Source organism: Hypanus sabinus, chromosome 5 (assembly GCF_030144855.1).
Source record: "Hypanus sabinus isolate sHypSab1 chromosome 5, sHypSab1.hap1, whole genome shotgun sequence".
NCBI classification, from domain to species: domain Eukaryota; kingdom Metazoa; phylum Chordata; class Chondrichthyes; order Myliobatiformes; family Dasyatidae; genus Hypanus; species Hypanus sabinus.
The window spans coordinates 44,071,295-44,092,687 of NC_082710.1; the positions used below are offsets into that span (position 1 = coordinate 44,071,295).

The 21,393-nt window shown below is 36.8% G+C and overlaps 1 protein-coding gene across 4 annotated transcripts in view; it reads right to left on the minus strand.

Moving 5' to 3' along the window:
* Nucleotides 1-986: 986 nt before the first annotated feature.
* The window catches only part of ptch1 (patched 1), a 72,795-nt gene continuing 52,388 nt past the window's right edge, over nt 987-21,393 (minus strand). For all 4 annotated transcript variants that reach the window (XM_059969869.1, XM_059969868.1, XM_059969867.1 and 1 more), the window contains 8 exons: nt 20,658-20,841; nt 15,300-15,580; nt 13,421-13,558; nt 12,269-12,411; nt 8,811-8,910; nt 5,734-5,988; nt 4,012-4,536; nt 987-3,761 (listed from right to left, as the gene is read on the minus strand). In XM_059969869.1, coding sequence (XP_059825852.1) covers nt 4,012-4,536; nt 5,734-5,988; nt 8,811-8,910; nt 12,269-12,411; nt 13,421-13,558; nt 15,300-15,580; nt 20,658-20,841 — 1,626 coding nt within the window. In that variant the 3' untranslated portion in view covers nt 987-3,761. The remainder of the gene's footprint in view (nt 3,762-4,011; nt 4,537-5,733; nt 5,989-8,810; nt 8,911-12,268; nt 12,412-13,420; nt 13,559-15,299; nt 15,581-20,657; nt 20,842-21,393) is intronic.

Here is a 21,393-nt window from a genome sequence, read left to right on the forward strand (position 1 = left end):
GTGGGAAGTTCAAGGGGGATATTAGAGAAAGGTTTCTCACTCAGAGAGTGGTTGGTGCGTGGAATGCACTGCCTGAGTCAGTGGTGGAGGCAGAAACACTAGTGAAATTTAAGAGACTACTAGACAGGTATATGGAGGAATTTAAGGTGGGGGGTTATATGGGAGGCAGGGTTTAAGGGTCGGCACAACATTGTGGGCTGAAAGGCCTATACTGTGCTCTACTATTCTATGTTCTATCCCAGAAATATCGAACTGAAACAATTTTGTGTGCAGAAATAGTCTAATATTTCTCCTTACTGTTGTTCAAGTCTGATCAGTAGCTACAGGAAACATTTGGTGGAGGTTATTGCTACTAAAGGAAGTTCTCCAGTTATTAAATACAAGAGTTCACGTGCTTTTTTCCAGCCTGAACAATGAGTGATTAAATAATGTCAATAATGACATGAAATATACAATTGTTTCTGTTATTAGAAGGCAGATTGTGTTTGTCTTATTATTGTGACTTAGATGAAGATCAGACCCTATTTTATGAGTAATTAATGCAGGTAACCAGGTATTTGCAAAGAGTTCACAAACTTTTTCTTGCAACTATTCGGTCAAGTTATTTTTTAACATCACCATAGATCATCCTTATGTGTGCAACTTGCATCAATATGAACTGTTTCCACTTGAGAGATGGAGGACAGAGGCGAGTTTAGCCAAAATTCTTTTGGCCTCTGATATTGAGTTGATCTGCTTTTTAAAAAAAAAAATAACTGCACACTGCAACTGAGCATGCTTACGATTGTTTTCCTAACTCAACCAAAAGAAGTTCTCAGGGAACATACAACTTGGATGAGTGAATAAATAAACTATTTTTGCTACCACATACACTTTTTCTAACTCGAAGTTTTCCCTGAACAAACCTTGTGGTGTATGACTGCAAATTCAAAACATTTACACGCGAGCCGAAGTATTAAAGGACACCATTCCAAAGTTAAGTTATATTATTTTTATTTGTTAGAAATTCTATCAGTGTTTGAACATTAATATTTAGGGAGCTTGCACAATATCCATTTCCCATGATGTAAAATGGATAAAATTAACAAGGCACGTTTTCCATGGAAATTGAAACCAAATTAAGTAACATTTAGAATAGTTGCTTTCTTTTTTAACACTGTAAAACATCTTCTCCAATTGTAAGTTATAATGAAAGTGTGCACTGAAACGGTCTCAGTTATGATCCAACACAATGGCATCATTACATATAAACTCTTTAAAAATATACTTCTGTCAAAAGACTTGATGACTACTATGTACACTACAAAAATAAATTTTCATATAAATAAATTATATGGCATACATTTATCTTTGTAACTGAAATGAAACAAACTCACTCCTACCGACACTGGCAGGCAATGAAACCCAGTTTGAATATTTTTCCTTTTGCATCCTCATACTAAAATCTACGTTCTTAATGTAACTGTTATATATCTTTCCTATTTAGTTATTAACATTAGTAAGCACTTTATACAGATTAAAAATCCATTACAAAGTAAAACATTACTGTAATAATGTTTCAAACAGAAAAATCCCTGCATTTTTGTTATAAACTGGCATACAAATTCTGTAAGAAACAATCTTATGATACAAAAATATAAATATCACAAAAATACATTTTTTCTTAAAAACATAGTTGCCAGCCATTGAGAAATTCTCCCTTTGCCAGTATGACTACAGGAGAAAATGTCTACATTGTGCAGAAGCAGCAGATAGTGGAGGAGGGAGAGGAGAAAATACATAAACACATATCTGCTTTCGATAGACTCTGTGCTATTTAACAAATGGGGGGGGGGGGGGGAATAGCTGGTGAGAATTGATGTACACCAAAGCAAAAGCAGTGGGAAGCCACTCTGAACTTTTGACACCATTTATACTATGGCAGCTGAAGTTAGTTCCAATTAACACCATACATTTTTTTTGTGAATTCTGGATGATAATGGGTCACTGCAAGTGCCATATAGAATATCACACATTTCAATGCCAGACGTTCTTTCAATATATTAAAAAGGCAATTAAGGTTAACCCTTAGTGTGCTATTTGCAGTAGCTTTTTTTCCCAACATTTAAAAGAGAAGACAAACTTAGCTTATCTGAAACACAATTTGGCATCATCTGTTACTTCAATCAAAGTGGCATAATTGAAAAAGATATGCAAAATTCAAATCGAACTTTTGGTGTTAGCATTAAAATTGGCTGTTCATTATAAAGCTTTCCTAATTTTCCTTTCCATAGATTCAAGTTAGGGAAATACATAAATGGTGGTAGATCCAATATTGAACATATGAAATCTCATGATGAACATTTGTTAGTTGTATAGAATTTCTTTGTCTGTTATCTCAATACATCTGATTATATCATTGTTAAAGAATTCATAAAAGCATTCACATATGAATTTTATGTGGATGTCTGTTACAAATATTACAGAGGAATTTTTTCCCCCTTCAGCGTTCATTGACCATATTAAAAAATCTAAATGAGGCACCTATATAATTATTAACTGACGATTGTGCTTCAAGTTTTTGTTAATTTGATTTCAGAATATTCAACAGAAAGAAAATGAGATACTAGAGGTCATGATCCACAGATCCCTAACACTATAGCCAAATAAATATATTCGAAGTGCAACTGCTGTTGGAATGTAGGAAATGTTCGTAATTCTTTCATATATTATATTTACATGTATAAAAAATTAATTGAGGTTGCTGTTGGAAAATTATGACCTTGTCTACCCACTTGGTTTGAGTACAATGATGCCAAACATGTATTACAGTAGATGAACTTAACATTAATATAAACCAGTGTTTTGAAGGCATAGTTCCTGTGTGCCTCTCTACATATTTACAAATAAAGATGGAACTGCAGTTAAACCTCCTTTCACAAGTTCACTTGACTGGATGTATTTTTACAAATATACAAATCTTTGCTAAAGAAAACAGTGTATGAGCTTATTGGTGGGAATTTTGCAAAAACATAGATTGACAATAAATAAAAAAAATTAAAAACTGTCGCTTTGTTAGTATGACAGTTAGAAACTGCAGATACAGTTTATCATTCAAAGCATCTGAGGGTGTCAATAAATATACACATACACACACTAAGGGTTAAATTAAAACAACATGGACATGTATAATACACCACAAAAAGAATCAAATAACTACAACTATCAAGGTCATAAAGATTAACGTGCTTTTCTTCATATCTGGTCATGAACCACGCATAGCGTGTTTGTAAGTTAACAGTGACATTTTATACTACCACAGATCTGTGATATACAAAATTAAAATATTTTAACAAAATGTGTACCTTTACAAAATCCTATCACATGAGCAATATTTGCATAGAATAATTATACAATTATACAATATTTCAAGCAGCAGCAACATATGCTGACATTTATGACTAAGTTAAGCTTAAATGTGGCACAGATAAACAGATCAATGTACATAACATATGGATCACATAAAATTGTTCCCAATCCATTTACTGGAGTTTTACAACTCGCAAAATTATACCTACTTTACATTGTACATTTGTATAATACATATGTATACATCCTTTAAATATTATAGAGAAGCAATATTTAACAAATACAATAGATTAACAGTTACAGTAAACTGTTTTCACAATTCAAGATCGCCTGTGTTCATAGCCTGTAGCTTTCAGGATCAGACTATGCAAATTAATTGTTTTCCCATCTTTGGCCATATCAAAAATTCCATTCTGTAACAGTAAAAAGAAAGTAAAACTATTAGGTGATGATAACAATATCTTCACATTGTATAAAATAGTTTTCAGACCATCATCTTTCTTGAATGCAATATGATTTACTAACACAAATGAAATTAAATCAGTTACTTTCTATCTGCTAGAAGAAACAATTTGTTTTTATTTTCTACCTAATGTAATTTAACTGTTCGAAGTAATTTTAAACAATATTGCCTCTTTCACCAAACTTCCCTTGTAAACCTACCTAATGCGTTTTGTTTCCATTGCTCTGTGTTTCACATTCAACGTCCTCCAACTCTAAAACTTCCACCTTTGAGTCTCTTTCATAATGTGCATCAAAGGGCACATGAGGATCAACAAATGCTCCTTCATCAGTTTCACTGTATTCCTCGTAATGGGGGCATCCTCCAAATGCATTTTGGCTGGGGATTGGAGGATGGACAGCAACTGTAACTGAGGCCGTAGCAGTCACAGTGGTGATAGGCTGGCAGTATGTTGGTGCAGAAACACCACTGGCAGTGAACGTTGGATTCCTTGTCTTATGAAAATGTGATCTATGACTCGAATAATCATGATTGTTTATTCTGGAATGCCCATCGTGAGCAGTTTCAAAAGCATCCACACGCGGTCTGTAAGGAGGTGGTCGAAACCCTTCCCTTGCCTCCGAACTGTGGTCCCTGCAACTCCTCCGGGATTGCTGATGTTTGATGTTCTGTGCAGGTGGCGGCCTTGGTCTTGGCCGATGGAATCTGGATTCTGGCTGAACAACCTGAAAGTAAAGTGAATTATCAAATGGTAAGGAAGTATTCACAATAACAATGTAAAGATTCTGAGTGAAGAAACTTCTCCTCATGTCAGTCCAAAATAACCATAATCTTATTAAATGGTGGAGCAGATTCAATGGCCAAATGGCCTGCTCCTGCTCCCATTTCTTATGTTCTTAGATTCTCTTGATCCATTAAGTCACTTGTGCATTCCAATGAGATCACTTCTCATTCTTCGAAACTTTAGTGAGTAGGTTTCTAGCCTATTTAATCTCTCCTTGTATGATACATGTGCCATCTCAGGAATCAGTCTTATGTATCTTCCTGGCACTCCATCTATAGCAAAAATATTCCTCTTTAGAAAAGGAGACTAAATTATAGAAATCAAAAACCTGCAGCTGCTGGCATTCCAAAATAAACAGCAAAGATTTAGTCAGTCAGGCGGCATCCACAGAAAGAGAAACAGTTCATATTTTGTGTCTTCTCTTTCCATTGATGTTGTTTGACCTGCTGAGTGCTTCTAGATTTTGTTTCTACTTCAGATCTGGTTGCACCAAAGCCTTACATAATAAAGCAAAGGCGGCTTTTTTCTCCCTTGAAATCAAATCCTTTAGCAACAAACATCCACAAACATTGGCCTTCCTTATAGCTTGCTGCATCTGCACATACAAGGATGTCAGAGTCCTTTTGAACATCATCTTTTCCCAATCTCACGCCATTCAAAAAATACTCAGTTGTTTTTTTTTACAAAGTGAAATAGATAATTGCACGTTTCACCTACAATGTACTGTCTACTACACTGCTGTGCACACCTGTGTATATAATATACATGTGCATCTCCTTGAAGACTCTTTGAATGCACATTGCTCCATATATTCCCACTAATCACCATTCTCCTACTATAACAGAAATATTCTCGAAGAACTCCAATGGATTAGTCAAACACAAATTCCCTTCACAGATCCAGGTTGGTTTTGCATTATCACGTTAATATTTTCCAAATATTTTGATGTTTTTTGCTTTATCATAGATTCTAGGGTAACAGGTTTTTAATTTCCCCTTTTTTCTCCCTCCCTCCTTTGTTAAATAGTGGAGTCCATATCTGTACTCTTCAATTTATTGGAATCATTCCAGGATCTATACAACTTTGAAAGAAAATGATAAGCAAAGAATTTTTTTTTCAAAGAATTGGCTTCACTTACTGCAGATCTAGGGAAGACAGGGTTTTCTGTGGCTTCCACCATGATTTGATGGGGTGGTGCTGAAGCACTGAGGCTGGATTCATAATGCTTGAGTTCTTCACTAATCCCAGAAACTGTAGTTTGAGAGCTGAATTCAGAATCTGAAGAATCGGATCCATTAGTCCCTTGTTCAGGTGGAACTGCAAATCTCACAACTCGAGGTGGTGGCTCTGGTGATGGAGTAGGCAACTTTGTTCTTCCTTCGGAAGGTGAGATCTATGGAAAATGTGAAGAATGATTAGTAATCTTCTGGAGTTCTCTTGGTTATAGCAGGTTACAATGAGGTGGCTTTTTAAAAGTCTGAAATTATTAGCCAAAAGCAGGGTCAATAATTCAGTTGATGATTACCTTCGAGCCAGGAAAATTTAAGGATAAAACAATACTTTAATTGTGATCAAATGGTGGAAGACCAGAGAATAAAAAGTGGCCTTTGAAGGAGTGGTAACAATTGGATGACACCCATTAGCTCTGGTGTTGGCCGAAAGGTGGTGGCAAAGGCTAGTGACCAGCAAAAGCTGGGAATGTGAGCTATGAAAATCTGAAAAGGTGGAATTCAATAGATTGAAAACTTTAACACTTTCTTCTGCAGAAATTACTTGGCCTGCACAGAGTTTTAATGTGTAAAAACACTTAATGTTAGAAAAATAGTAAATGATATAGAATTTTTGAAATTAGATAAATTGACAACTCTAAATTAAATACAATGAATTCCAGTTAATGGGCCATCGCTTAATGAGGTCAGCCACTTAATTGGGACAAATCTTAAAGAACAAAAGCAATTCAAGAAAATAGCCAAGACTCCTTCAATTTGGGACACTATACCACTTAATTGGGGCAGGAGACTGTTGCTGAACTGGTTTCTAACTAGTGTCAGTCACGTGCACTTGTGCGGCCGTTAGACACTATACAATGCTTTAAGCAAACAGTTTTTAAAATAGCATCAGTTGTGTGTGTTTGTCTTAAAAAGGCAGCGATTTTTTTGTCATTAATATTTGGCAAAAAAATAAGCAGCAAGACAATTCAGAACTATTTTGCTCACTGAGGTTTCAAGCAGTCAGGCTTGGAAGTGCTAGAAACATCTGGGAGTGAAAACAAAACAATTTGACTACATCAACAAGTTGGAAACTACGAAGAATTTGAAGATATCGACAATCATCTTGATTGTTACAACTAAAATGAATATTTGGAAGAAAGAATCATCGACAGCTTTGTACGAATCCTGTCCATTATCGGCACTGATTTTGTGCATTTATTGTCAAAAGACGAGAACACAGATGAATTCCTCTGTGGATAAATGTTAAGAACTAATAAGTAGCTTTATAGTATTGTAGTAGTACCGGTAATTTTCTATTCAGTTTGTCTATTTTATTCCTTTGTAGCTACTTCCATGTAACTTCAGCTATTTCGGGCAGTTACTTAACTGGAATTCACTGTATGTCCCAAATTGTTCAGAAAATTAAGGGAGAGAAACAGAAGATCTTGGCATCATTTTTCAGATCTCCTGTTCTACAGGAATTATGGTCTGGTAACTCGCACAAATTACAGATCTGTTAGATTATTTTCGTTGGTGAGCAAGAAGTTGCTAAGATAATGTCAAGGGACAATATAAACCTTTATTTTGAAAGCCATGGATTAAACGGGAATAGTTATTACTCATTAGTTCAGATCCTGTCTGACTAACCAGAGGTAACAGAAAGCTTCAGTGAATGTCCGTAGGGGATGGGTGGGTGGGTAAAAACAGAAGAACCAAAGGAGGATTTTCTTGAGCAGGAATGTATAGACAACAGTTTAAAAAAGGAAAGAGTGATGGTGAACAGGGAAAGTTTAAACAATAATGCCTCACAAAGGAGTCAGTACAGGTTAATGGGTAAGTCAGAAAGATCATGGGAGCAAAGCCTCAATCTTGTGGAAGAAATTACATTACGAAGAGAAGGTGGTTGATGATGGAGAAATTGCAAAGTGAAAAAGGCTCAGAATTGAAGTAGTTGGACAATGTTCTTTAGTCATGTTGCAAATGGTTGGATTTTCATCTTCAAGAAATAAAGCGGTGAGATGTGAGCAGCTAAGCTCACACACCGAGGCAAGCCTGAGCCTCCCATATTTCAGGCGAGATAACAATCTGGGGACCCCATCTGCTTTGCAGATTTTAATCATTAGCATTTGAAAAGAAGGGAAATCATCTCCAGTTCCCTGGCCAAAATTCACTCCTTAATTAGCAAAACTAAAAAAATGGTTCTTTTGCGAAATGACAAAGTGCACTCTGCTTTCTACATGACTACATTTCATAACTGGCTTTGAAGTGCTTTAAATTATTCTTAGATTAGAAAAGGTACTATAATCTTGTGAATAGAGCGGGAGCAGAAGAGGGATAAATGGAGACAGATGCATCATAGTGCAGGATTTCAGAAATGACGTATCCTTGAGTTCTAGCATGACATTTGAAAACTGCAGGGGCAGAAAAGGAAAAAAAAAAGTTAAGGGGCTACTTTTCCTTCATTCATTTATAAAATGAATTTGGTGTTGGTTTGACCAACCATTAAGACAATGGAAAGCTCAACATGATTAAGTCAAATGTAGCAATTGATGGTACATCAGTATACCAAGTGTGTTCAAGTTTCCTTTTTTGGTTGACCACGCCACTATTTGATAAGGTTGACATTTTCTTGGTGGTATAAGGATCAAAACTGAACTTGGTGCTCACGAATCGGTTCAAGTTAGCATTTAAATCCTTATAACTTTTGTGGGCAAGATTTTAAATAAATGTTTTCTTTTACAGTTTTTGCAATGCAGTAAAAATTCATCATCTGCATCTGAGTGACTTCGTGGGAAGCACAATTTTAATGGCTTAAATACACCAACCCAAAGCCATGCTTGAAGATTTTGGATGTTAGAAATCAGACAACATTGTTGTGCTGTTTCTCTGGACGTTGCTTGTCTTCAGTCAGAATACAGTATTCACAAATTTACCTTCATTCCAATATCAACTCATTAGAAGCACAAGTATACAACAGTTATCATGAAGAAAATGATAAACATACCTCTGGAAGTGGTCCAAAGTAAGACAGCAGCACTGGAAGCAAGACTAACCCATTGAGAACACCCAGAATGGTTAAGATAGCTAGGACTGCAAAGAAGTACCTGTAATAATTATAAAGAACAATGCAATTAGTTTCAAAGAATTCCTTAAAATGCTAATTTTTTTTGCACATAAAACCAAACCTTAGTGTAAATATAAATTCAAAGAAAATATCACAGCAATTATTTACCTTTCACATCACTGAGGATATATCCTACAACAAGTGTTAGTTGACCAAAAAGAGAGAAGAGTAAATTAGTTGGTTAATTATATTGACAAACAGTATGAACTGTTATTCATGAAGCTGTTACACATACAGAAAAATATGAAACGTGGAGTGAATGACTAAAGAGGTTCATACAGCATGAACAATGAAAGAGGCCCCATTATCGTAACCCCAGCAGAAGCAAAAGGTGTAGAATTTAAACAAGTTAGTCTAGAGCAGGGGTTCACAATCTTTTTTATTCCATGGACCTTCACCATTAACTCAGGGGACCATGGACCCTCGGTTGGGTACCTCTGTTTTAGAGGCAGGGGAAGAAATGTATTGGGCAGCTAACCCACTGAGAAACACTGCAATATCTCACAAAAGAAGATGACTATGCTGCTCCAAAGAGTGTTATATGAGATCATTCTTACCCTCAACCATTAAGCTCTATAATGAGTTAACATAGCTGGGGAAATGATGACCTCCCCTCCCCCACCCCACCGCCCATTAGTCTGTTTGAAGCAACTTATTTTTTGTTCTTTCTTATTGCTCAATTAATATTTGTATTCCTGTGCTTTTGTAATGCTACTGTGACACTGTCATTAACTTTGGGATCAATAAAATATCTATCTAATTATTACCTCAAAAAGTTTATCAAAACTTTTTGTCCATACCACTTAGAGATGCTGAATTGCAGTTTTACTAAATAGTTCATATTAAAATCCATTATAGAGCATAAACCTGGATTCTACTGCAAAATGCTGTCAATTTGACAGTATATTGTAGCAGTGTATTTTATAAGAGCAGTTCACAACAGTGTCACCACAGTGCAAACAATATCTTTTGTAGTATAATTTAGCACCTATGAATAATCTTGTTTTGGGTCAGGCGTTAAATACAGTTATTAAAGTATATATACATATATACTGTACAAGTTAGAGATTCAAAGACAGTCATTCAACGTGAGAGAAAGAATAAATTGTGCAAACAATTTTTTTTTAAATGTGCAAACAATCCACAGAAAATGAACTACAGAGACCCCAAAAACAAGTCTACAGCCATGGAAGTTGATGCAAGTGGCAATGGCCGAAAGCTGAAATTGCACAGTCAGTTCACAGCTGAGGCGAGTGGCAATGGCTGACGTCCGTAGTTACACAGTCAGTTCAGAGCTGAGGCGAGTGGCAATGGCTGACGTCCGTAGTTACACAGTCAGTTCAGAGTTGAGGCGAGTGGCAATGGCTGACGTCTGTAGTTGCACAGTCAGTTCAGTGTTGAGGCGAGTGGCAATGGCTGACGTCCGTAGTTGCACAGTCAGTTCAGCGTTGAGGCGAGTGGCAATGGCTGACGTCTGTAGTTGCACAGTCAGTTCACAGCTGAGGCGAGTGGCAATGGCTGACGTCCGTAGTTACAGTCAGTTCAGAGTTGAGGCGAGTGGCAATGGCTGACGTCCGTAGTTACACAGTCAGTTCAGCGTTGAGGCGAGTGGCAATGGCTGACGTCCGTAGTTACAGTCAGTTCAGAGTTGAGGCGAGTGGCAATGGCTGAAGTCTGTAGTTACAGTAGTTGAAGCGAATAAAGCCACATGGAATATTGAGCTGACACCGGTTCGTCTATTACCTCGGCCTCGATGCCTTAATCTGCCCCGGCGCTTAAATCAGATCTGGGCCCCTCAGCTTCAATCCAGCCTGAAGTTTTAGTCTGGTCCCAAGCCTGCTCCAGTAATGGTCAGTGATGGTCAGTAATGGTCAGTAATGGTCAGCAGTAACTGTGTTCTCGAGAGTCCAGTTTGCCAGATATTTCAGGATACCACAAAAAGGCCAGGCCGTACAGACAGTTCAAAAACACACCTCCCAGTGGAAAATTTCAGGCTGCAGGTTGCAGTAATCGTAGTCCCGAGAAAGTATATTTAGTAGAATTGTTACTAGTTTCGTTAGTTGCCTGCAATGCTTCACCATGTCTCGCCAGCACCATCTTTGTGAACAGGTTTATTCAAACATACAATTGCCCAAATGGTTAACCATTCTAGATTTCAAAATCATTTTCCTGGAATCTTCATGAATGCAAAATAAACTTTTAACCAAAGGAGAATATCTTACTCTAGTATTTTTTTCTAGCTGGGAGAATCCATGTAGGTACACTTATGAACAGATTCTAGGGCACAACAATGGATAAGGCTTTAAAGGACATCATTGTACAGCAGCACAGTTGGCCTAATACCAAATGCAAAATTTTCTTCTTAAAAAAAAGGTTACATCAAGTAGCAGTGACCATCTTCCTTTTAAACTAGTAATGATTTGTGATTTTGTTAGCCAAGTGCAGACTTTATCATTATAACTCAATATAAACTGGTAAATAATCTTATCATATGGATAACAGAACCATGTTAACGAGAGATTACATTATAACCAAAAAATGGTCTGTTCACTTCAAATATATTGCAAAAATTAAGCCATCATTGTCATTTAGCTTATTGGCTGCCCTATTTTGAAAACCAGTGAAAGCTGCTTTTGAGCCCTATCCCCAGCCTTGCAACAAAATTCTGTGTTTGTTTTATATTTCACTTACAAAAACATGCACAGACCAAGCTCAACTCTGCTGTAGCAAAGACAAGAAGCTGAACAGGCTTCTCACTTTACAATAAATAAAATATAAAATATTGAATCCATAATTACAATTCAATCATATAATTTAATTCATAATCGGGGGAGGGAAAAAAACATACCAGCTCCCTAAATAAGGCCAGTATAATGCTGATAATCGACTATCTGACTCTTTTGGAATTCGTGATGGCTTGGCATGTGGCTCACCAGGTGCAGTTTGTTGTGCTCCTCTCCTAATTCATGGGGGACCCTAGTTTCTGTACTTCCTTTCAATTCATTGGGCCCAGGTGAGTTGTAAAAAAAAACAGGAACCCCAAACCCCCACAGGTTGGAATTAGTCATTTCCCATTGTTAGAATTATAAAAATCACAGACCTGACAAAGGTTAAAAAGCAAATCGGGTAAAATAATTCTCAATCAGTCACCATTACTTTAGTTCAAATATAAATTTTAGCCTATAAATTATTAGAAGGTTTAAAGGCAAAACAATTTACAGTCAGCATCAGTGACAAAGCATTACAAAATTTAAGATGAGATGACCACGGAGTTCAAAAGGAACATGGCAAATGAGGTACAGAATTTCTGGCACTAAACAAGAACAGCAACTCCTTACCGTACAATAAAGTCAAATTCAGAACCGGCAAGCATGAGAACTCCAAGAAGTGTTGACACAGCTCCGTCTAGCACAGGTGCAAACATTTGCTCTAGTGCAAGAACTACCCGCCTGTTTTTGTCTCCTATCGCTGTTAAAAAAGCCTGTGAATGATAAAAATCAATGGTGTCAGATATGGATTTACTAAAATACGTTAAATGAAATCTAGAAAGCCGTCCCAATGGCTCAGCTGTGATTTTGCCGATCAAATTAAATATCTCAAATTAAATATTTTAACCATTAAAGTAGAAAAATCATCCTTCTTATTTAATAACTTCTAACCCAATGATGTCCAAGAATCTTTTTTAAAAAAGTTCAATTTATCTAATTGTTCTTAGGTTTTAATGGAACTTAGTTATGGCAAATGGTTAGGAAGATGTTTAACCCAGAACATCTGTGCAAAACAGAAATGTATATGTAAAATGACAGCCATCATCCATACGGTGACTCCTCAGTTCTATTGTTTTAAAATTTCCTTTTTCTCATCGTAAAGTAAACCACGCAGTATTTAAACTGATTGTTATTTATGATTTCATTCTGACAAACAATGTTTTATTTGGAGTACTTGAACAGTATTTTTCAAAGGGCTGTTCTCAGTCATGTCTGCCCTTATGTACAGAAGGTGTTTTAACAGTCAAATCCTACTACACTACACCATGCATTCCTTAAATATCAAATCAGCACATAGACAAGATTTGCATCAATATGTTAAGCAGAAATATATTTTTACTTTTATTGAAACATGCTATTAAACTTCCATTTAGTGAAGGCTTTATTTCATGACTTCTTTTAATTTACATTTTTAAAGATGGACTTTACTCAAGGCATGTCATCAAATACTTACTGATACACAAAATTAATGAGACGCTTCTGACCTAATCTACTTCAAAGTCATATTCAGATTAAACACCGTATTTGCTACTTGAAAGTAACCAAAACAGTTTTTTTTTTGGTATATTTTTCGATTAAGAATTTCTATGTGTAAGTAGTGAAGATTTGTACGAGTCTTAAATCTGGAAAATACAGCTGCTCAGAGTGGCTTTTAATAAACTACAAGCATTGTTTGTACTCAACTTGTCATAAACACAAGTCAGTGAAGAATCGTTTACATACCAAAGCTACATGAACGGTGAATTCCACTCCAATTCCAACAGAGGCAATAAGGATCACTACAGGAACTGCACTCAGCTTTATTCCAATGAGACCCATCATTCCAAAAAGTTCCACTGTCATCAGTGCTAGAACCAATACCTTAATGGGGTTTTAAAAAAAAACCATGAAATTACATTAGCTTGCTATAAGAATTTTGTAATTTGATTGGATATTCCACCCCACCTCACAGACTTAATACTAATCTCTTCAAAAACCTTTTTTCCAAAAGCAGTTTGAAATGTTTTAAAAAGTGATTTTAAAGCCTTGCATTTTTGAGTTTGACAGATTCTGATAGAGCTCTCCACATGAGGCAGCATAGCAATTCCCTCACCTTGCAAATAATCCCTCCAATATCACACTACAAATAATATTCACCAAAAACCCAATTTAAAAGTACCATTTTTAAACTTATAGTACTTAATAAAAAGATGAAACAATAAAAGCGTTCTGAGCCAGAGGTGATATTAAGGAGGGTGATGAACAGCCTATGGACCAATGAGGACAGAATTGTTGGTTTAGGATGTGGATGAGTTGAGTTTATGGAGGGTGGATGATGAAAGCCTGTCAGGAAAGCACTGAAATTATCGAGTCTAGTGCAAGTTAAAACATGTATCACTGTTAACAGTAGACTGACTGAGGCAGAAGCAGAAAAAAATAACATTACAGAGATGGTATCTATGATAGAAAAGACAACAAGTTTATAATTAAACAATTTGTGAAATAGTGTAGACATATTTGTACAATATATTCATAATGCAACATGCAAGTGAAAAATAGGAATAGGGAGCAAAGACATTTTGGAGTCACCAGAACTGCAAACCCAAGATGAGAGTGTGCAAGATTCTCTAGCTACAAATGATTGAATGATGCTGCAACCAGGGTAATATCGTTGTGGCTGAAGAGCTAGGCAAGGAGGATGTTGAGCTCTCCTGCATAAAATCAATGTCAGGTCTGTGACAAAGACAAAGAAGGAGATTGTACCTAGGTCAGATTCAGAGTTGTTCTTTGTGTTGTGTAGGGGCAAAAACCACATTACACAGGTTCAGAAAGAAATCCAGACTATCCTAAATACTTCTTCAAAATGCTTTCTAAGTATTGATGAATCTGGGTGTGCAAAAGTCCTCCAAAGACTTACATGCTTCTACCAGCTAGTATGTTTCAAATTACTGGTCTCTTTGCTCCTTGAATTTAAAAAAATGGTCTAGTTTGATTAAATTTGAGCCAAAGACACTTTTTCATCTAGTTGCAACACAAAGAACTATGTACCCCAATAGAAAAAGTCACTAAATTTCACACAGAATTTCAATGATGTTTCAATAATGCAAAGCAGAAACCAAATATAATTTTTTTTCTTTTATGTTCTGACCAACTATCTATTTAAGAAAGTCCTGAAGTGTTTGATGTGAAAGCACATTAAACTTCAATGAAATTTCAGGGCAAAATCTTAAATCATTGAACACTCCATTCAACATGTTGCATACTAAACATTTCTCTTCAGAAAACACACTGATACACAAAATTTGCTAGAGTATCTGATAATTAGTTCACATCTGGTATTATTAACCACCTCTAATGCTTTCACCAATTTTGCTTTCACCCTGAAATGAGTTAAAGCAAGAGCACATTTATTGCTTCAGATGACATACTCTTTGCTAAGCTTGAAACTAACTCCTGGTTTTCCTTTCCACTGCTGAAATTTTCACCCGCCGTCAATTTTCCAAGCCGAATAAACACCTCATGGATGATGTCACAGGCATACCCAGACATAAACAAAACCTTTCCCGACTAAAGAGCTATACCAAAAGGAATTCAGCAGGAACAAAGCTCCTTCTAAACTTACAATGATCCCAGCCGTCCACGGGTTCAACAGGAAAAGGGCACACACCAGGAAAGTGCATGCCAAGACTACGCTGATGGCCAGCAGCAACCAATGTCGGAGTCCAATGTATTGTTCCCAGAAGAGAAATGGATAGCCATTTGGATAACTGGCAAGTCCTTGGTTAGTGAAGTTGCTGCAGATATTTCTGACTTTCTCAATAGCTTCCACAAAGTCCGATGTTTCACGCAGTACATTGAGGTAGAAAGGGAACTGGGCATATTCAATCGGCTCAGCTGCTGGAACTAAACAAAATAAATCAGTTTACATTTATATATTAAAAAAAACACTTGCATTTTCAGTGCTATCTGAATTGTGCGAACAAGACCTATAAATGCTTAGATTTATTCTACTATTGTAAATCAAAATTACTCAGCAAGTAAAAAAATTTTCTAAGCCTACAAAGAAATGGCTGTCCCTACAGTTCAGATGAGGCCCAAGTTCAGATCCTACTCTGTGCCAAATTTGCTAATCTTAGCCAAGCTCTTGAGCTTATATAATCAGTAGCAAAGCTCCTGTGTGGAAGTGAAAATATCTTGAGTTTCTGGTTGCTATACATTTCTTCCTGATGCTAGTGCCTACAAGACAGAATTAGGGAAAGGAGGATAAATTATTAGAATGGGAATGAAATCGAACTTTGAGCAGGGCACAGAACAAGTAATATTTAAGATGCAAGTAATCCACAAATTTGAAGATTGCACCCTTGCCAAATTTCAGTACCACCCCCAACTGCTCCTTTCCAGTTTGCCTTACAGCATCAATAAAACTGCTGCATCATTTGCGAAGCAACCTTCAGATAATTCTTTGGTAAAAGCTTAAAACTTTCGTGAAGACTTTGCAGATACCTATCTGGCCCCCCTACAAAAAAAGTAGAACAAATTGGTCCATCATTTAAAAGCAATACAATTCAACTCCTTCACTCCAAGAGCCACAATGCATTGTAAAACCAATTATTATAATCTAAGTTTCTTGCCAATAATTATACATCTATACACATATTAGTAATCTAAATAGCATTAGAAAATAATAATATATTTGTAAACTATAATCACAACACTTTGTATTTTATGTACAGAATCAGTTTTTGAATCCATATCAGAAGTTTGTATCTGGGTGGCCTCAGTGGCATAAAATTTAAATATTCAGACCTAATTAACTGGTGAACCCAAGTTTGATCATAAATATGACAATTAAGCTTTTGTTAGAAAATCAAAATGCAAAAAGATCTCTACATTTGCAAGTCTAATGGTTTTTTTTTCAACTGAATACCTTTCCTTTCACTTAAATGCAAGACTACAAAAAAAAAATCCCCAACAAAACCAGCATTTAGTTTTTGCTGCTGTGTGTTCCAGACCCTGCAGGGTCATTCAGCTGACTTGCTAAACATGATTTGCCCTATTATAATCTCAACTATAAATTTTCATTAAGACAAGACTTGGCTGGCTGCCACCAGGCTCCAGGGTTTGGAATACAGTGAAACTTCATTATCCAATCACATTTTCAGGAGCTCGCTCCACAGACCAATAACCTCAACTAGCAAGCAGTCATATAACTGAAACCTGAATTGAAATTAAATCAGTCCAAGTTCTCTCCTGGAGACATAAAGGACCCCCCTCCCTGACCAATACTCCACTGAATAACAGTGATGAAGCGCAGGTGTGCAAGAACCCACAGACTGGTATCATATCATTAACTAATGGTTATGCAAAAGCCTTTAGTCTGTGGAGGGAATAATACATATTCCTTTCCGACAGGAAATATAACGAATTCTAGAACAAAAATACACATGTAATATTTTCCCTCACTTGGCCTACTCCTTTCGTTTTTTAAAAAAGACTGAAAGGGTTTACATAGAAGTCTGAGTTATTTTTGAAAACAGAATTTAGGCAGGGGCGCCAGAATGCAATGCATTCTTTTAAAATGATTCATTTACTATATTATTATAAGAAAATAATATTTTATAAATAACTTTGATGGACTTCATTAAGAGCTTTCGACACCTTGCTCCAATTTACAATCCCCAAGCTCCCCAAGGCATCATAATTCTATAAGTTCCAAGTTTTATTATTATTGTACTGAGAGTTACTGTCATAACATCACAAAAACATCAGTATCTTTGAGATTTCTGTGCCTGCATATTATACAGTGAAATCCCAAAGATTTTTGGAGTCCATCCTTTGTTTTGATTATTTTATTTTCAAACACAGTCTTCTCCAAAAGCAGTCATGAGAAAGCAGTTTGAGTTGGTATGAATGGGGTATTCATAAATTAGCCCTACTATTAAATCCCCTAAAATGTGAAGTTTTGTTGCATAGCATTTCAGGAAATTTGTAATGATGTACTATCCAAATTATCTGGAATCTCTCCTCAAAGCTTCTTTGCAAGTACCTCCCCAACCTCTCTGCCAAGAAGGACAAGAACAGGCTATACTGTGAGTTACACACAACCCTGACCTAGGAGTATATCGTCACATCTTTATGGTCACTTGTTTCCTGGGTATTCCTACTCAACACCAATCTGAGAGCACTTGCGGCAGGAGGACTGCAGCTGTTTACTATTGCCCACCCAACCTCTTATGGTGAGGGATTTTACTGAATAGTAACGTGCTTGTTTTTCATTTAATGGTCATTCCTGGAGGACCACTTTTCTTTCCATCCATTTTTGTTTTGTCCTTGAAAAAGTCTACCTTCTTGATACTTCCAGTCTACGTGGTGAAAGTGTTTGAACTTTCTTTTAAAAAGTTTTATAAATTATTTACTAAAGTTATTAAAAGTTGTGCTATTCCATCAATAGCTTGCTCTCTATGACGATTCTATACAGGGGTTCCTAACCTGGAGACCACGCACCCCATGGATAATGGCAGGGGTCCATGGCATTAAAGGTTGGCAAGCCCTGCTTTCATGGAATTGGCTATCCAATAAGCTCGATGCCATCACAGCTGCCAATACACAAAATCCCTTTGACTTGACAGCTGATAGAAACTGACCTTGAACACAAGAATATAATAAACAGGACCGGGAGTAAATCACTTGACCTCTTGGGCTTGCTTCACTGCTCAACAAAATAATGGTCAACCACCTCAGTGCCACTTTGCTGTATTATCCCACATTTTAGAACAGCAGGCTTGTTCTTGGTTAGTGGGCATTGTTGGATATGCCAGCATTCATGATCCAGGCATAACCGTCCTTGGACTGAGGGAGCAGTTAAAAGTCAACAACACTGGTGTGCCTGATGTTACATACAAGCCAAAAAGGATGACGTATTTCCCTCCTTTAAGGACATTTGTGAACGAGGTGGGTTTTTGCAACAAGCCAATAGTTTCATGATTGCTGATACTGAGACTAGCTTTAATTCCATATGTTTATTTAATTACTTGAACTTGTATTTCAATCCCACATAGTAGCTGGAAAATGTGTCTCTGGCTCAATGTTTCAGAATTTTCACTGCTAGCCTGGCAACCTAACTACTATGCTACCTTACTTCTTGATGCCATACAAATCTCGCTACACAAATCTTGATTATGGCCAAGGGCTAGACCTCAATATCCTTGTTGGGTAAACAATTCCTAGATTTATTGCCCTCTCAGTGAGGGTTTCTTCTCAATTCACCCCGAATGACTAATCCTTATTTTGAGACTGTGACCTCTACTTCCAGGCACCAGACAGCAGAACAGATTTAAAAAAATCAAGTACTCTCAGTCAAACCCTGTAAGAATTTTATACGCTTCAATGAAATCACTTCTCATTCTTCTAAATTCAAGGCAGAATACGTTCAGTTGGCTTAACAACTCCTCAAACGACATATTTTCAGGAATCTATCTATACAACACTATCACAAGTTTAACCTTCTTAAGTCAAGAGATACTTATAACAAACTTCTTTATGAATACACAATCTACATTGCAACAGAGATCATAACAAATGAAAATAAACATGTTTTCAAATTCCACTGACATAAATTATGAACTTAACCAACCTGCAGATACCCGAGAGCGAGTTTCACCTTATTTTGCAGTGGCAGTGTTCTCTTAGTTTCCTGCATTTCTATTTCTAATATAGTGAGTTCAATCCCATTTCACTGAGGTACAAAAGTTAGTTTTGTGCTTTGACGCATGTCTGAATAATTGCAGCATTAGCAGTCTAGCCATCACCTGTCTGAGATGTTAAACTGGTTTCCTATCTCCTCTGAAGTAGAGGAAGAAAAGCATTATAAAACTGGAAAAAAAATTGCAGATAGTGGGATGACATAGAGCTCCCCCGTATCTATCACTTTAGCTTCCACTTTGACCTCTTGACCTGTGGCCTCCTGCCACAATATGTCCGATATAAGCTTTAAGAATCACTTTCTATCTCAGTACATTGCAGCTTCTGGACTCAATGCTGAATTCTACAACTTCAAGTAACCCACTTGCTGTCCTTATCAGAACTCCCCCTTCCACTGTAAGTCATCCATTAGTTCAAGTTTTCCTGTCTCTGTTTGCAGGGCATATCATTCAGTCTTATATTTTGCACTTTTCTTAACATACCTTTGCCGGTACTCCTGAACTCTAACTGTTCTCACTTCAGCTTTCATTGTTTTTTCTCTCATTAAACTTTGACCATTTGACTTCTACAACTTATCCCCATGGCAGTCTTAGCTTCACTTGGAGACAGATCATCAGGAATATTCCCTTCATCCTATCCATCCTTTCCTCACCTTTTCTGCAACTTAAAGCAACGTTGTTTTCGCTCTTTTCCAGTTCTGCCGAGGGGGGCCTTTGACCTGAAATGTCAACTCTGTCTCTCTTTCAACACACACTGCCCGTCCTGCAGAGTGACTGCAGCATTTTCTTTTGGTAAAACCTTAGTACTTCTCAAAGAAGAAAAGATGAATTATCCCTGGCTAAGATTTATTCTTCTGTTATCATCACTTTAAATTATCAAGCCATTTGTCAAGGGCTACCTACAGACAGGAACTGCAATTCCTGTTTTCTGGAATCTTGTAGCGAATAAGTGAGTGACATCACCATGTATTGGCATCAAATAGATTTCTACCAACAAAGGTGTAGAAGTTAAATCAATGGTCAACCAGAAGACTGAAATTCTTGCCCATTTTTAAGATATTATCCAAATATACACCGAGCTATTTTGTCCCTCCTTCCCCACTCCCATTGTTTTAATCTGGCTTTGATGCTAAAAATAGCATTTACTTTCTTTAAAATAATAACTGCCATAATAAAACAGAACTTAAAAGATCTTTAATTACAACTGCACAATCGGCCAGAGAAAATGACTAAAATTAAGAAATTGGTCCAAACAGGGGAAGGGGAAACAGTGGACTTACTTCTAAGTGCAGTTTCAGGCCTGTTGTCCACTTTATCATGAACCCATTCAGGAGGATGTGGCCGGATGTTTGCTTGAGAGGCAGCGTATGCCACAGGGTCATTGCTGACCCAAGCTGTCAGGTAGATGTAAAAAGCATTGGGGTTGATGATTCCATCAGCACTCACTAATCGCTGTCTGGTCAACTGCAATGGGATGAGAAATTGTTTAGATCACAGTATTTTTCTTTCACTAATTTACCTCACAGCCGTGAGGTAAAAGGAAGAACCACAATAATCATATAAAGCAATCCTGCTGTCAAAAGGAATACAGCACAACCTAGTTTTACTTTTAATAACAGCTTCAAAGTATATCACAAATTTTACAGCATGTACTATTACATATTTCAATACTTAGAGCAATATAACAGACAAACCTAAAAAGAGAGCGAAAGAAAATTTGGCAAGAGTCCACATTCACGTCTGTGTGCAGTTAACCTGTTGTTAATGCCAAAGGAAATGCCACCCAGCAAATGGGGGAGAGCTACAAAAATAAAACAACATCTGTGCAAATTTTGCTAGCATTCTTCATCTGATCTGTGTATATTCCGATAATGCACCCCGCCAAAAACAGAGAGAAGCAGAATCCTGCATTGTTCAACTGTAGAGCACTCTTCTGTAGAATGCTCACCTCAGACAGAAAGCAGCATGGATTTTAATGTCAAAAAGAACTGCTTTCATTGCCAAAATTTACACATT